The 14,953-nt window shown below is 38.0% G+C and overlaps 1 protein-coding gene across 1 annotated transcript; it reads right to left on the bottom strand.

The window, feature by feature from the left end:
* Positions 1–4,623: 4,623 nt before the first annotated feature.
* On the bottom strand, positions 4,624–5,595 carry LOC116900344 (olfactory receptor 10AG1-like). Its single transcript, XM_032902098.1, has one exon. The coding sequence runs from the start codon at positions 5,593–5,595 to the stop codon at positions 4,624–4,626; it is 972 nt and encodes a 323-aa protein (XP_032757989.1).
* Between the last annotated feature and the right edge of the window lie 9,358 nt (positions 5,596–14,953).

The raw sequence follows: 14,953 nt of genomic DNA, 5'->3' as shown, positions 1-14,953 counted from the left end.
TATGCAGGTTTAGAAATTAGTAGCTGTAGATTTTCCTCTAGTAACTATGGTTTCACTAGCACTGAGTAGTAGGTTTCTCAATGTTGAGTATGATCCCACATGTGAAATCCATTTAGTGAGCTGATGTTTATCCCCAAAGTATGCATGCCATTATTACACTCTATGTTTACAATGTCATGGTATATGTTTATATACTTCAAAGCATCATAACTTTGCTGAACTTCTTTCAGGGGCTTGCGTAGTGCCTTCTACTATTATGAAAGTAATATTCAGGAAGTGGGCTTTCAGATCAGTTCCAGCATAGCTGGAAACAACCAGATATCCCACAACAGAATAATGGATACAGAAAATGTGGTTCATTTACACAATGGAATACTACTTAGCTCTTAAGAACGAGGACATCCTAAATTTTGTAGGCAAATGGATGGAACTAGAAAATATAATCCTGACCAAGGTAACTCAGGCCTGAAAGAACATGCATGGTATGTACTCATAAATAGGTTGATATTAGCCAAATATTAAAAAAGTACATACTACCCAAGATACAAGCCACAAAAATCAAAAAGGTCAACAAGCCGAAGGGCCCAAGTAAGGATGCATCAGTTCCACTTGGAAGGGAGAAGAAAGCAACCACAAGGGGGTAGTGAGGGAGGAACAGGGAAGGGTAAGGGAATGGGGGTCATGGAATAGGGGAACATGATCAGGTATTGTGTGGTGGGGGGAAGGACAGAAGCCCTAAGGGGCAACAGAAAGAATGGAAAGAGGCAACCTCAGGAGGAAGGAGATTCAGAGGACCTTCTAGAATGTACTAAGGACCTGGGAAATGAGAGACTCTCAGAGTTCAAAGGGGGGTACTCTAGATGAAATGCCCTACAATGGCGAGAGGGAACTTATTGAATCCACCTCCAGCAGAAAGACAGGGCATCAAGTGAGGGATGGGGTGGTTATTTTACAGTCAAAGTTCTGACCCATAATTCTTCCTGTCTGAAAGAAATGCAGGGATGGAAATGGAGAAGAGTCTGAAGAAAAGGAGGTACAGCAACAGTCACGAAGTGGGTTCCAGCTCAAGGGGAGGCCCTAAGGCAGCCTGACACCATTACTTAAGCTATGGGACATTCACCAAAAGGGACCTACCATGACTGCTCCCCAAAAGACCCAACAAGCAGCTAACAGAGTCAGATGCAGATATGTCCACCCAACCAATGAACAGAAGCTGCTGACCCCTCTGTTTGAATTAGGGAAATGGTGGAGGAAGATAAAGAAGAGGGTAAACCTGTAGGAGGACCAACAGTATCAATTAACCCAGAGATCACTTAGATATTGGATCACCAACCAGGCAGCATACACCAGCTGAGATGAGGCCCACAACACATATACAGTAGAGAACTCCCATGGTTGCTTTCAGTCAGAGAAGATGCACCTAACCCTCAAGAGACTGGAGGCGTTAGGAAGTTTAGAGGTCTGGTGGGTGGGGTGGGTGGTGTGGGGACATCCTTGTGGAGAAGGGCATGAGTGGTAATTGTAGGGTGGGGGTGGGCAGGAGTTATGGAATATGGAATCCTCAGGTGGTAGAGTAGGAGGGGAATAAAATCTCGAGTGTAATAATAAATAAATAAATAAATAAATAAATAAATAAATAAATAAATAACAGAGCTAGTGACTAGGCTCTGTGTTCGATAATGGAACCCTCAGGGGATAGACTAGGAGGAGAATAAAATTTCTAGTGTAATAATACATACATACATACATACATACATACATACATACATACATACATACATACATAGAAACAGAGGTAGTAACTAGGCTCTGTGTTCGATAATGGCTGCCTCTCTACTGTGGAACAGCACCAGACATGCTAAAGGCACAAGTTCACTCAGTGAATGAAAAATATGAATCATGTGAAGCTGTGATTGGACACCCAAACTTACCAACACTGCCCTAATACAGTCCCAGATAAGTACAATTGTAACCAATAAAGCAACTTTCAAAATAAAATTTTAAAAAGAGTCTTTATGCTCTGTTTCTGAAGTCCATCATCTCTTTAAACAATAGGGACTCTCATTCTGCTTACTCAGAATAAAAAAAAAAGGACAATTGACTCTGTTTTAGGACTTTCTTTTGGTTTGCCCTGGGCAATAACTGAAAAGAGGATTTCTTATGCTTAGTATCAGGGGTTTTGTTTGGTAATCTTTGACACTTGAGGGGAGCAATGTTAACCCAGGTGAGAAAAGTTTATTAAATCTTTATGTTCTATATATAGTGTATTCTAGGACAGCCAGAGCAACATAATAGGGTAAATCTGTCTCAAATTTAAAAAAAAGGAAGCAAACAAAAAACATATGTGCATATTTATATGTAGAATTAAGGGTGGTATAGGTTTTTGGATTTACTTTTTGGTAAATATATTATTTGTTTCTTTTTCAAATGTGCCTATTTTTATTTCACACATCATCATTCTTTGTATTTACCAAACATACTGTTTTGCTTTGACAAATTAATAAACCAATTATGTATCAATATTTAATGTACATTTTAATAAAATTGAAATATTTTTCATCTTTATTAAATTGGGTATTTCTTATTTACATTTCGATTGTTATTCCCTTTCCTGGTTTTCCGGCCAATATCCCCCAACATCCCCCAACCCCTCCCCCTCCCCTTCTTTATGGGTGTTCCCCTCCCCATCCTTCCCCCATTACTGCCCTCCCCCCAACAATCATGTTCACTGGGGGTTCAGTCTTGGCAGGACCAAGGGCTTCCCCTTCCACTGGTGCTCTCACTAGGCTATTCATTGCTACCTATGAGGTTGGAGCACAGTTTCAGTCCATGTATAGTCCTTGAGTAGTTTCTTAGTCCCTGGAAGCTCTGGTTGGTTGGCATTGTTGTCCATATGGGGTCCCAAGCCCCTTCAAGCTCTTTCAGTCCTTTCTCTGATTCCTGCAACGGGGGTCCCGTTCTCAGTTCAGTGGTTTGCTGCTGGCGAATTCGCCTATGTATTTGCTGTATTCTGGCTCTGTCTCTCAGGAGAGATCTACATCCGGTTCCTGTAGGCCTGCACTTCTTTGCTTCATCCATCTTCTCTAGTTTGGTGGCTGTATGTGTATGGGCCACATGTGGGGCAGGCTCTGAATGGGTGTTCCTTCTGCCTCTGTTCTAAACTTTGCCTCCCTATTCCCTCTCAAGGGTATTCTTCCCCTTTTAAAGGAGTGAAGCATTCGCATTTTGGTCATCCTTCTTGAGTTTCATATGTTCTGTGCATCTAGGGTAATTCGAGCATTTGGGCTAATATCCATTTATCAATATTTATTTTATATATGTCCATACCTGATGCCCACAGAGACCACAATAGAGAATTAGATCCCCTGTAACTAGAGTAAAAGAGAGTTATGAGGCTCCATGAGAATTTTGTGTTTTCTGCAAGAGCAGCAATAACCCTTAACTGTTGAGCAATCTCTTCAGCCCTTAAAGTATATTGGTATATGTAAATAAAACCTCATATTTTAAGACAATAAACATACTTTCATAAAAGTTTCATATTTTGGGACTAGCACATTGATGCACAATCTTTTAATGAGTTTTTTTTTCTATTTCAGTTTTTTTGTAAGTTCATAAAATTTTCCCACTAACTTTATTCTCAACACATCATTATCTTTCTATTCTTATTTCTATATATGTTTTGTTATGACTATAGTAAACAAAATGCCAGTGTTGCTTCAAAAATTTTGGTTCTCCAGTAGATTCATGTTTTCCTAATGCTACAACCAAGAATGCTTTGAGGTGTTGCTTCATTTAATATTAAAATAATTAACATTTAAAATCCTATGACTTGTTTCTCTAGGGGTAGTTCATTATTTTTATACATGTGTATGATGAGTTTGGGTTACACTAGATGCATATTTATCCATTGTACTTGCAGTACATGTACATAATGAATTCTGTACTTTCTCCCACCTCCTCATATCTGTCTCTGAACCCTATTAATCCTGCCTTCTTTCTTTCTTTTCCCTTTTAAGATTCATGACTTTTTCTTTTGTTCTGTAACTGAGTACAACCAGGGACCTCTGTGTGAGCATATGTCAGATTTGTCTATTAGGGCTTGACTATGTCATTACCCACTCACCTGAAATTTATTAATGACAAAAAATTAATTAGTGAGAAATAGTATCTTTGAGTTCCTCTCCCAGCCAAGACTTACCTTTACACTCTCACTACATTAGCTATTTTTCAGCCTTTCAATGGACTGATCCTAAACACAGAATGAAAGTAACAAGCATATATTAAATCAAATCAAAGGAAAATCCATCTCACATCATGACAATAGCCTCTTGTTATAGGACAAAATTAGTTATTATCCATTCTTTGGTCATCATAAGTTCTTTAGGCATTCTGAACAGAGTATTTAGCAAAAACAGAAAAAGAAAGGCTTTATAAAAGACATGGACAGGTGATGTAATATATAATAAGGAAATATGAAAGCCCTGTACTAAAGTGTGAACTTAATAATGCATGACAAACTTTGGGTGGTTTCCATATTTTAATCAATAGTTAAAGAACATCAGAATAAAACATTTTTCTTTTTGTCTAAATGATGAACAGACATCCACCTATCAAGTATTTGCTTCACACTAGTATCTTACTGAGTAGTTTTCTCAGAGCTGCCATGATGTCCTTGTTCCTCAGAGTGTATATAATGGGATTCAGAGTTGGTATCAAAATGGTGTAGAAGAGAGACAACAGTTTTCCTGTAATTTCTGATTGATTTGGCTTGGGTTGTAAGTATGTGATGCCAGCTGTTCCATAGAACAAGACTACAACAATCAGGTGAGAGGAGCAGGTGGAGAAAGCTTTGGTCCTTCCTTTGGCTGATGACAGTTTCAGAATGCTCAAGATAATTTTGCAATAGGAAAAAATGATCAGCATAAAGGGAACCATGACAAATACCATTGCAACTATGTAGACTGCTATCTCGTTCACAAATGTGTCACCACAAGCAAGTTTGAGTACAGGTGGGATGTCACAGATGAAATGATTAATTCTATTAGAGCCACAAAAAGGCAGAGAGAAAATTTGATATGTTTGTCCAATTACAACTGGTATGACACTGATCCAGCAGGCCGCCACTAACAGGGTACAGATCCTGTGGTTCATGACTAGAGAATAGTGTAGAGGATTACAAATGGCCACATAACGGTCATAGGCCATTGCTGTCAGGAGGAGGCACTCTGTGCCTCCAAGCATAAGGATAAAACACATTTGAGTGGCACAGGCAAGTACTGAGATATTACCTTTTTGAGTACACAGGTCCACAAGCATCCTTGGGATTGTGACTGTTACATAACATATTTCCACAAAAGAAAAGTTGCTAAGGAAAAAATACATAGGCGTCTGCAGAGCAGGGTCAGTTCTCGTTATTAGCACTATAGTACTGTTGCACATCAGAATAGTCAAATATACCAACAAAAATATCCCAAACAGAGTCCATTGGAGATTGGGGACATCAGAAAAACCCAGTAGAATAAATTCTATCAGAGAAGAGGCATTTGATATTTCTGGTTTAATTTTCTGTTCATCTACAAACAGTAAATAAAACATGGTTAATTATGCCATACCTACTATTCTCATTGACATTTTACTGTACTTGAATGAAGAACATTAATATACATATAATATATATTATATATATAACTGAAAAATTATGATAGCTAACTTAAGGTGTCTCAATGAGACTTGAAATTGCTGTAGACAACAGGTAAATAATAAAAATCAATTAAATCTAAATAATAAGATCTGTTCTATTTTATCAGCTTTGGATAAAATGACATGAAGATATTGAACAGTAGCCATTACCATTTAAAATGTATTTACTAACCTATGCTTTTTGTTGTGAGCATTGGCAGCTCAAGTAGCTTAACATATATAAAACTTAGAAAGATCAGATTTTTACATTTGGAGTAACAGAGCAATCTTAATTGTGTGCATCAAAGAAAGAAATAGAAGCTTGAACAGAAGAGTTGACAAAATAACAAACCACGACTCCCCTGTCCATATATATGTATTGTATATAATAATATGATTTTTTGGGGATTAACAAACTTGGTTTTATTTGTCCCTCCTTTCTCTATCAATGCTTTATTAATATTGCATCTAGGTTTTATTTTCCTTTCTGTTGTCTTGCTTTATTATTTGACTAATTTTATTGCTTTGTTAAATTAACCTTACTCTTTAGCTCCTGTGAAGTATATTCTAAATATTTAAAACCATTCATTTCAATAAATAAATAAGTTCCATTTATAGTATTTTCATATTTTTAAAATTTTCTTTGTGGAGATTTTCTTTAACACAGACTCCTCATTTTCAGGTATAATTCCTTTTTCACATTTTTCTATATTTTCTCACTTTTACTGTTGGGCTTTTTAAAGATATAGTTACAGATTCCTGTGGATCTTCAATTGATCTAATATGGAAAGGAGTCTTAAAAGCAAAAATAAACAGAAATTTCCATGCTTTTTCATACTACAATCATCTAATGCAAAGAAGTTAACACTATTTGAAGATTTGCTTACCTTTTTCTTTATGCATATTTTCTTTTTTTTTTTCTTTTCTTTTTTTCAGAGCTGGGGACCGAACCCATGGCCTTGTGCTTGCTAGGCAAGTGCTCTACCACTGAGCTAAATCCCCAACCCCTATGCATATTTTCTAAGTTTGAAAAACAAGACTTTGTTCTTTCGTAACTTTCAAGTGTTCATACCTTCCAAAATAATAAACTGATACTTTTTTAGTTAGGATAATGCTACATTCATGTTCAAACATTTTCTCCTATCTTATATTAGTACTAGTTTTAAAAATTTATCTCATTTTAATTTCAAATGTAAAATTTTATTTCTTGAAACATACTACTCTTTAATGTTATAAATAATAAAGCTAAACATTTATGATTAAGTCCTCCAGTAAAGTGAAGTGCATATATTTTTCTTTTTTTAAAATTTATAACTACCCTTAAGTAAATTATAAACAATAATGTTGCATCTTACCTTTGTACCTTTGCATGAAGACACTAATTATATAAGTGATTGTTAATATATAGTTTCTTAATCTTATTTTTCAATGTCACAAAACTTCTACAAGTTTATTTTGCTGGCTTTGAACAGCAACTCTGCTTAAATAAGAATACTGATGTTCACTCTAGGGATAAGCTTCCCCAGCGTAACAATTTATCTGGAATAAATCTGTTAGGCAAAGATTATGGTTCACTTTTCAAAGCTTTCTTCTTTGCATGAACAAGTCCCTTACTTAGTTACTCATCATTAAGCTAACTCATAGGGTTTTTCTACCTTTGTGTGTGCATGTGTGTGTCTCACACAGAGAGCTAGAAAGAAGACAGAGAAAGAGAAAGAGAGAGAGGCAGACAGAGACAGACAAGCAGAGACAGACAGAGAAACAGAAATAGAACACCTATGTGAACCAATGCATGTGTGACGGCAAGGAGATGGGGAGAGAAAAAGCATGGAGCCCATGTACTCACATATGTGTGTAGACATGTGTCTATGTATGCTTGTGATTGTTCCGGTATGTTCTTGAAAAGACTAGAATTCTCATTGTGTAGATTTTTAGAAACACCCACATAGAGGCCAGAAAAATCCTATCATTTTGATTGTATTGTGTGTCCATTCATTTTATTTTTTAATTATTTGAAACTGCCATACATGTATACAAATTATTTTGGTGATATAAACCCTCATCTTCCCTCTTCCAACTCTTTTTCATTTCCTTCCCTAGAAGACACATCTCCCCAACTCCTTGTCCTCGTATGGGATTCATGCTTGAGACCTCAGTTACTCAGGATGTTGGGGCAGATGTGGTCTGCTCACCTATGTTCCTGGGTGTGTTAGAGCACCTGTGAGTTGAGCTTCCTCTGGGTGTTGTGGGACTGGGTGTGGAACCCGACTGGAAGGGGTGTGTGTGTGTGTGTGTGTGTGTGTGTGTGTGTGTGTGTGTGTGTGTGTGTGTGTGTGTGTGTGTGTATATATATATATTTGTATCCCAAACACTGCCTCTTCCCACAGAAATCCTCACTCCTGCCTTCTCTCGGAGATTGTGATCACTCACTGGTTATTCCTCTACTCTGGTGCATCAAATCCCTGTCACATCCCTTCCCACCAAGACTAGGCAAGGCAATTTTTTTGGTGTACTGGTATCAGTCAGGTTACACCTCCATGGGGAACCTCTGGTACAGTTGTTTGGGGGCACACATGGTGTTAAGCTGCACATCTGATACATATTTGCAAGAGCCTTGTCCCAAGCTTGTTCAAGGTTTGGCTGGTGGCTTAGTCTCTGAGAACTCCTAGAGATCCAGGTCTGTTGGTCCTCCTGTGGGGGTCCCATTCTCTTCAGCACCTTCAATCCTTCTCCTAATTCTTCCATAAGAGTACCCGATCTCTATCCCATGTTTGGTTATGGGTATCTATGGCTCTTTCAGTAGCTACAGGGTAAAGCTTACAAGAGGGCAGTTATTCTAGGCTCCAATCTGCAAACATAACATACTACCACTAATAATGTAAGGGTGAGATGTTTGCCCATAGGATCGATTTCAAGTTGGGCTGGTTATTGGTTGGCCATTTCTTCAGTCTGAACTTCATCTTTGTCTCTGCATTCCTTTAGACAGGACACATTTTGAGTGAAAGTTTCGTGGTGGATTGGTGTACTTACTGGGGGTCGTGGCTGGCTATTGGAGGTAGCCCCTTCAGGTTTTTTGTCGCCATTGTAAGCACCTGGGTGGTCTTATAGGAGCCTCCCCATACCTGGTCTCTTGGACTTTGTAAAGAATCTCCCCATACTCCCTATTCTTGGCAACTTCAGATTTCCTTTCATTCTCCTGGCACTGGATTCTTTCTCCTGTCTCTCCCCACACCTGATCCTCTCCCACATTCCCTTTCTTTCCCCTCCCCCACCCACTTTCCTTTCTCCATCCACAACTAATGACTATTTTGTTTTCCCTTTTGAGTGAAATTCATCAGCCGCCCTTGGACCCTTCTTATTAACTACATTCTTTGAGTCTGTGTGGAGAAAAATTAGTGCCATTTCAAAGAAATTGGAAAGAATATTTTACATTTGGGCTAGGACAAGGAAGTAGGTTCAAGATTTTGATCATGTTGATAAGTCCCTGTATACCATAGGACCATTGTTTATACTTCATTTTTCCTTGACTCCTTTTCTATGTTTTAGAACTGGCCATATTTTTTACCTCTATCTAGAATGATAAAAGCAGACTGGAAAAACTTAAACCTGTTTCAGCACTGGTGTAGGGTCATGTTATAAAGTCTAATTGTCTCCTTTTGCTTTAATATTCCCTTCCTTGAGACCAGGTTGACTGACTGATCTTGCTTTATCAGGTGGTGCTTCAATTTTAGGGCTTGAGTATGAGAGATACATTGAAGGACACCATGGGAAAAGGAAGCATACACAAAGAAAAAAAATTGGGCCATCAGTGAATAAACCCTGTACAAATACTTTTTGTACATTGTAGATGGTAGCATGGTTATGTTGTACTTTATGGCTAAGGGCCAATTATAATTGAATATTCATCTTTCTTGAGTTTTAGTTATCATACTCAGGATGATATTCTTAACTTCCATTCATTTTCTTTGAAAGTTCATGATGTCTTTGTTTTTAATAGCTGTATAGTTTTCAACTGTGTAAATAAACCACATTTTCTTCATCCATTTTTCAGTTGAAGGACATGTAGCTTGTTTCCAGTTTTTGGCTATTGCAAATAAAGTGCACATGAACATTTTAAGCAACAGTTCCTGTGATATAGTAGGGCATTTGGGGATTATTTGACCAGAGTGGTATAGTTGAGAATTCTGGTAGAACTATCCTCAATTTTCTGAGAAACCGTCAGATTGATTTTACAAGTTTGAACTCCCATCATCAATAGAGGGTTATTCACCTTTTACCACATACTTGCCAATGTGCTATCACTTGAGGTTTTGATCTTGACCATTCTGAAGGGAATCTGAGGGTCCTTTAGACTTGAATTTCTCTGAAGACTAAGTATGTTGAGTAGAAGTGATTCTGTGACATTAGGGATTTTTGTTGTTGTTTGGCTCTTGTCTTAAGGTTTCAGTGCTGTGAATTGACACCATGTCCAATGCAAATCTTGTAAAGGACAACGTTTAATTTGTTCAGAGTTTCAGTCCATTAGCATCAAGGTGAGAGCATAGCAGCATACAGATAGGCAGAGTGAAGGCAGAGCTAAGAGTTCAACATCTTCATCTGAAGGCTGCAATTGGGAGACTGACTTCTAGGCATCTAGGAACAAGGTGTTAAAGACCGCTTCCACAATGACACACCTACTCCAACAAGGCCACATCTCCAAATAGTGCCATTCCCTGGGCCAAGAGTGTATAAACCACCACAGCTCTGTATCATATTTTAATTGGTTATTTGATTTATTGGTATCTAATTTCTTGAGTTCATTATGTATTTTTGAATATTAGTCCTTTTTTGGAATCAGGGGTGGTCAAGATCTTTTCCCATTCTCTAGGCAAATGTAGGTGTTTGTTTGTTTATTTTAGCCCATTTGAGAAGCCATTTATTGTAATACCTAATGGGTAGAACATAATCTTTAGTCAATCATTCAAATCACCAGTATAAACATTCACAATATTAGAAGGTGATTTCATTGTAATGCAACCAAACAATGGAAACCCTACTTATTTTTTGTTTGTTTACATATTTATTTATAGAAGATTGCTTCTTTCATGTCGAATTTTAGCAGGATCAAATATTCTTAGCACAATATAATGTTAGAAAATTTGCCGTAGTTACTATTTCAAGTCACAGTCCTGAAGGTGAGTCTTGCTGTCATCCAAAAGGAAAACATTGATTCAAATGATGAGCAGCCTGTTCAGTCACGGAAAGGGAAACTCCAGCAGTCACAGGTGTGAAGAGCATAAAGAATTACTGCCTCATTCATGACATTGTAGGTGTGTGAAAGGATTACCCCTTCTTTTATGAGGTGTGTAACATGCAGCAAATATCCGATCTCAGCTCTCAGTTTGGCATTATATGCATCCCTTCATTGAATTAACCTAAGCTAAGTGAATATTTTAATTAGCCATGAAAGGCAAGACATCATAGGAAATCAGTATTTTCAGGTATTTGGAGAAATTGAACTTTCCATAAATTAAACTGAATTTCCTTTTGAACTTTTTCCTTTTAAAATACTCCATAACAATGCATGTTACTGTTCATCATTGTCTTTTCAAGTTTATAATTATACGACATAACTACTCCAGCTTCGTGACACTTTGTTTAGCAATTAATAATTTTAACAATCTGCACAACAATTTCAAGGCAGAAGTAAATACATAAAGAATTTGAGCCTGTTTGTAAGAAGTCTATCCCTTATGTCACATTTACTATATCTAATGTAAATATCTCACTGGTATAACACTAAAGTATTGGATATGTAAACAATTATATTCTATTTAGGCCAAGTAAATTCCTGAAATGTGAATATTTAAAATAATTCAATAGTTTTGGTTATGTACAATGATTTCATTCAATTTTATCCCCTCAAAATTTATTTTTTAATTTAATTAATTAATTAAATTTTTTTACTTATTAACTTTACAGCATACTCACTGTCCCCTCCCAGTCAAACCCTCCCAAAAACCTGCCCCCATAACCCTCTCCTTCTCTGAGTGGGTGGGATCCCTCTGGTGTTCCTCATCCCTGTCATTTCAAGTCTCTGAGAGGCTAGGTACTTCCTTTCTCACTGAGGCCAGACAATGCAGTCCAGTTAGAAGAACATATCCTTGAAGAGGGAATAAAGTAATCAAAAGAGGCAGATGAAGTGAGTGAACTGGGAGGGAAGGGGGAGAGGGAGGCAAATGGTGGTTAAGGATCAGATGTGAGGAAGAACAGAAGAGATGGATAGATGGTCATGAAATATGTAACTGATGGGGCCGAGGGTATGGGGGAATCCCTAAAACAAGAGACCTGGGATAAGGGAGGCACCAAAGAATCAATGGTGGTGACCTTAACTGTGACTAGTGAGTATCCGTTTGAGATACGGAACCTGATGAGGACACCTCCTGTAGACTGGCAGGACCCCAGTGAAGTGATAGAAACACCAACTCGCAAAACATTCAACCCAAAATTTATCTTGTCTACAAGAAATGCAGGCATGGGGGAAGAAGCACACTGGGGGAATGGATAACCAATAACTGGCCCAACTCGAGACCTATCCTGTGGACAGAGTATTAATGGTACTCTGCTATGCTTGCAGACAGGAGCAAGTTGTCCTCTTAGAGGCTCCAACCAGCAGCTGACTAAGACAGACACAGACACTCACAGCCAAACAACAAATGGGACTTGAGGATTCTTTTTTTTATTGAATATTTTTATTTACATTTCAAATGTTATTCTCTTTCCTGGTTTCCCATCCATAAACTCCCTATCACATACCCCTCCCCCTTCTTCTATGAGGGCGTTCCCCCACCCATCCACCCACCCTTCCTGCCTCCTGGCCCTGACATTCCTTTACACTGGGGGGTTGAGCCTTGGCAGGACCCAAGGCTTCTCCTCTTCTTCGTGACCAACAAGACCATCCTCTGCTATATATGCAGCTGGAGCCAAGGATCTGTCCATGTAGTCTTTGGATGGTGGTTTAGTCACTGGGAGCTCTGGTTGGTTGGTATTGTTGTTCTTAGGGGTTTCAAACCCCTTCAGATCCTTCAGTCCTTTCTCTAACTACTCCAATGGGAACCCTATTCTCATTTCAATGGTTGGCTGCAAGCATTCGCCTCTGTAGTTTTCATGCTCTGGCAGAGCCTCTGAGGAGACAGCTGTATCAGTTTCCTGTCAGCATATACTTCTTGGCATCAGCAATATTGTGTGGATTTGTGGCTGTATGTGTATGGGCTGAATCTGCAGGTCAGGGAGTTTCTGGATGGCCTTTCCTTCAGTCTCTGCTCCAAACATTGTCTCTGTATTTGCTCCTATGAATATTTTTGTTCCCTCCTCTAAGAATGACTGAAGTATCTGGTCATCCTTCTTCTTGAGCTTCATGTGGTTTGTGGATTGTATCATTGGATAATCCAAGCCTTTGGACTAATATCCACTTATCAGTGAGGGTATATCATATGTGTGTCTTTGTGTGTGTGTGTGTGTGTGTGTGTGTGTGTGTGTGTGTGAGAAAGATTGGGTTACCTCACACAAGATATTTTCTAGTTCCATCCATTTGACTATGAATTTCATGAAGTCATTGTTTTTAATAGCCGAGTAGTACTCCATTGTGTAAATGTACCACATATGCTGTATCCAATCCTCTGTTGAGGGATGGAAGAATAGGACAAATTATTGTAGGCTTTGAAGGTGACAGGAAATGCACAAGGAAGCCAAGAGAGTTAACTAACCTAGACCTCTGAGGCTCTCAGTGTCTGAACCACCAACCAAAGAACATACATTGGCTGGACCTAGGCCTCTCTGCACATATAGAGCAGGTGTGAGGCTCAGTCTCCATGTAGGTGCCCAAACAAATGAAGCAGAGGCTCTTCATAAAGCTGTAACCTGACTGTGGTATCAGTGCACCAACAGAGATACCTTGTCTGGCCTTGGTGGGAAAGGATGTGTCTAATTTGGCAGAGACTTGATGTGCCAGGATAGAGGGATATCCAGTGAGTCATCAACCTCTCCGAGGAGAAGGGAGAAGAGGAGATTCTCTGTGAGCAGCTAGGTCTTCATGTGAGTCCAAACAACTGGAATGGAGGATATCCCAAAATAGGTTGCATTTATTAACTGATGATTTTGAAGCTAGTAGATATTGACTTTCTGTTCACAAAGTTGTCTCCTTTGCCAATGAATTCAAGTATATTCTCCACTTTCTCTTTTATTAGATCTAATGTGTCCAGTTTTATGTTGAGGTATTTGACCACTTCGACTTGAGTTTCTTTCAGGGTGTAGATATATGTCCATTTGCATTCATTAACATCCACACATCCATTTAGGCCACCACAATATGCTGAAGATATTTTCACTTTTCCCATTGTATAAATTTGACTTTCTTGTCAAATATCAAGTGAATATAGTTGTGTGAGTTTATTTCTAGGTTCATGATCTATTCCATTGATCAACATTTTTGTTTTTATGTCAATGCCATGTGATTTGTAATCCTATTACTATGCAGTATAGCTCGAAATCAGAGATGATAGTACCTCCAGATGTTCTTTTATTATACAGGACCTTTTTCTGTTTAACCAAAGAAAACTTTAATAATAAACATGCTTTAACATTGACTGTAGATTGTATTCCTTTGTTCCTCTAAAACAACAAAAAACTACGACTAATTCATTTTTTCTTTCTTCTTTCTTCTTTTATTTTTTCCTGAATATTTTATGCATTTTCATTTCAAAAGTTATCCCCTTTTCCCCATTTCCCATCCACCCTCCCCCTGCTTCTGTGAAGATGCTCCCAATTCCACCCATCCACTTCCACCTCAGCACCCTGGCATTCACCTACACTGGGAAATGAGCCTTCACAGGACAAAGGGCTTCTCCTGTTGATTCCAGACAATGACTTTTTAAAGCTATACATGTTTTGTTTTTGCATTTGAAGCTGAAAAATAATCTTTTAAGGTCTGTAAAGAATTGTATTGAAATATTGATGAGAATTGCATTGAAACTCTATAAAGCTTTTTGGTAAAATATCAGTTTTTGCTATGTTAATCCTACCAATTCATGAGCATTGGAGATCATTCTATCATCTCTTATCTTCCTCATTTTTTTTATTTATGGCCTTGAAGTTCCTGACATACAGGTATTTCATTTTCTTTGTTAGATTTTCACCAACATATTTCATTTCATTTGTGGGTATTGAAAAAGGTATTGTCTCAAACATTTCTTTCTTAGCATATTTATCTTCTGTATGAATAAGAGCTACTAATTTT

The sequence above is a fragment of the Rattus rattus genome, chromosome 5, assembly GCF_011064425.1.
Source record: "Rattus rattus isolate New Zealand chromosome 5, Rrattus_CSIRO_v1, whole genome shotgun sequence".
Lineage (NCBI taxonomy): Eukaryota > Metazoa > Chordata > Mammalia > Rodentia > Muridae > Rattus > Rattus rattus.
This window is presented reverse-complemented; position numbering and strand designations above follow the sequence as displayed.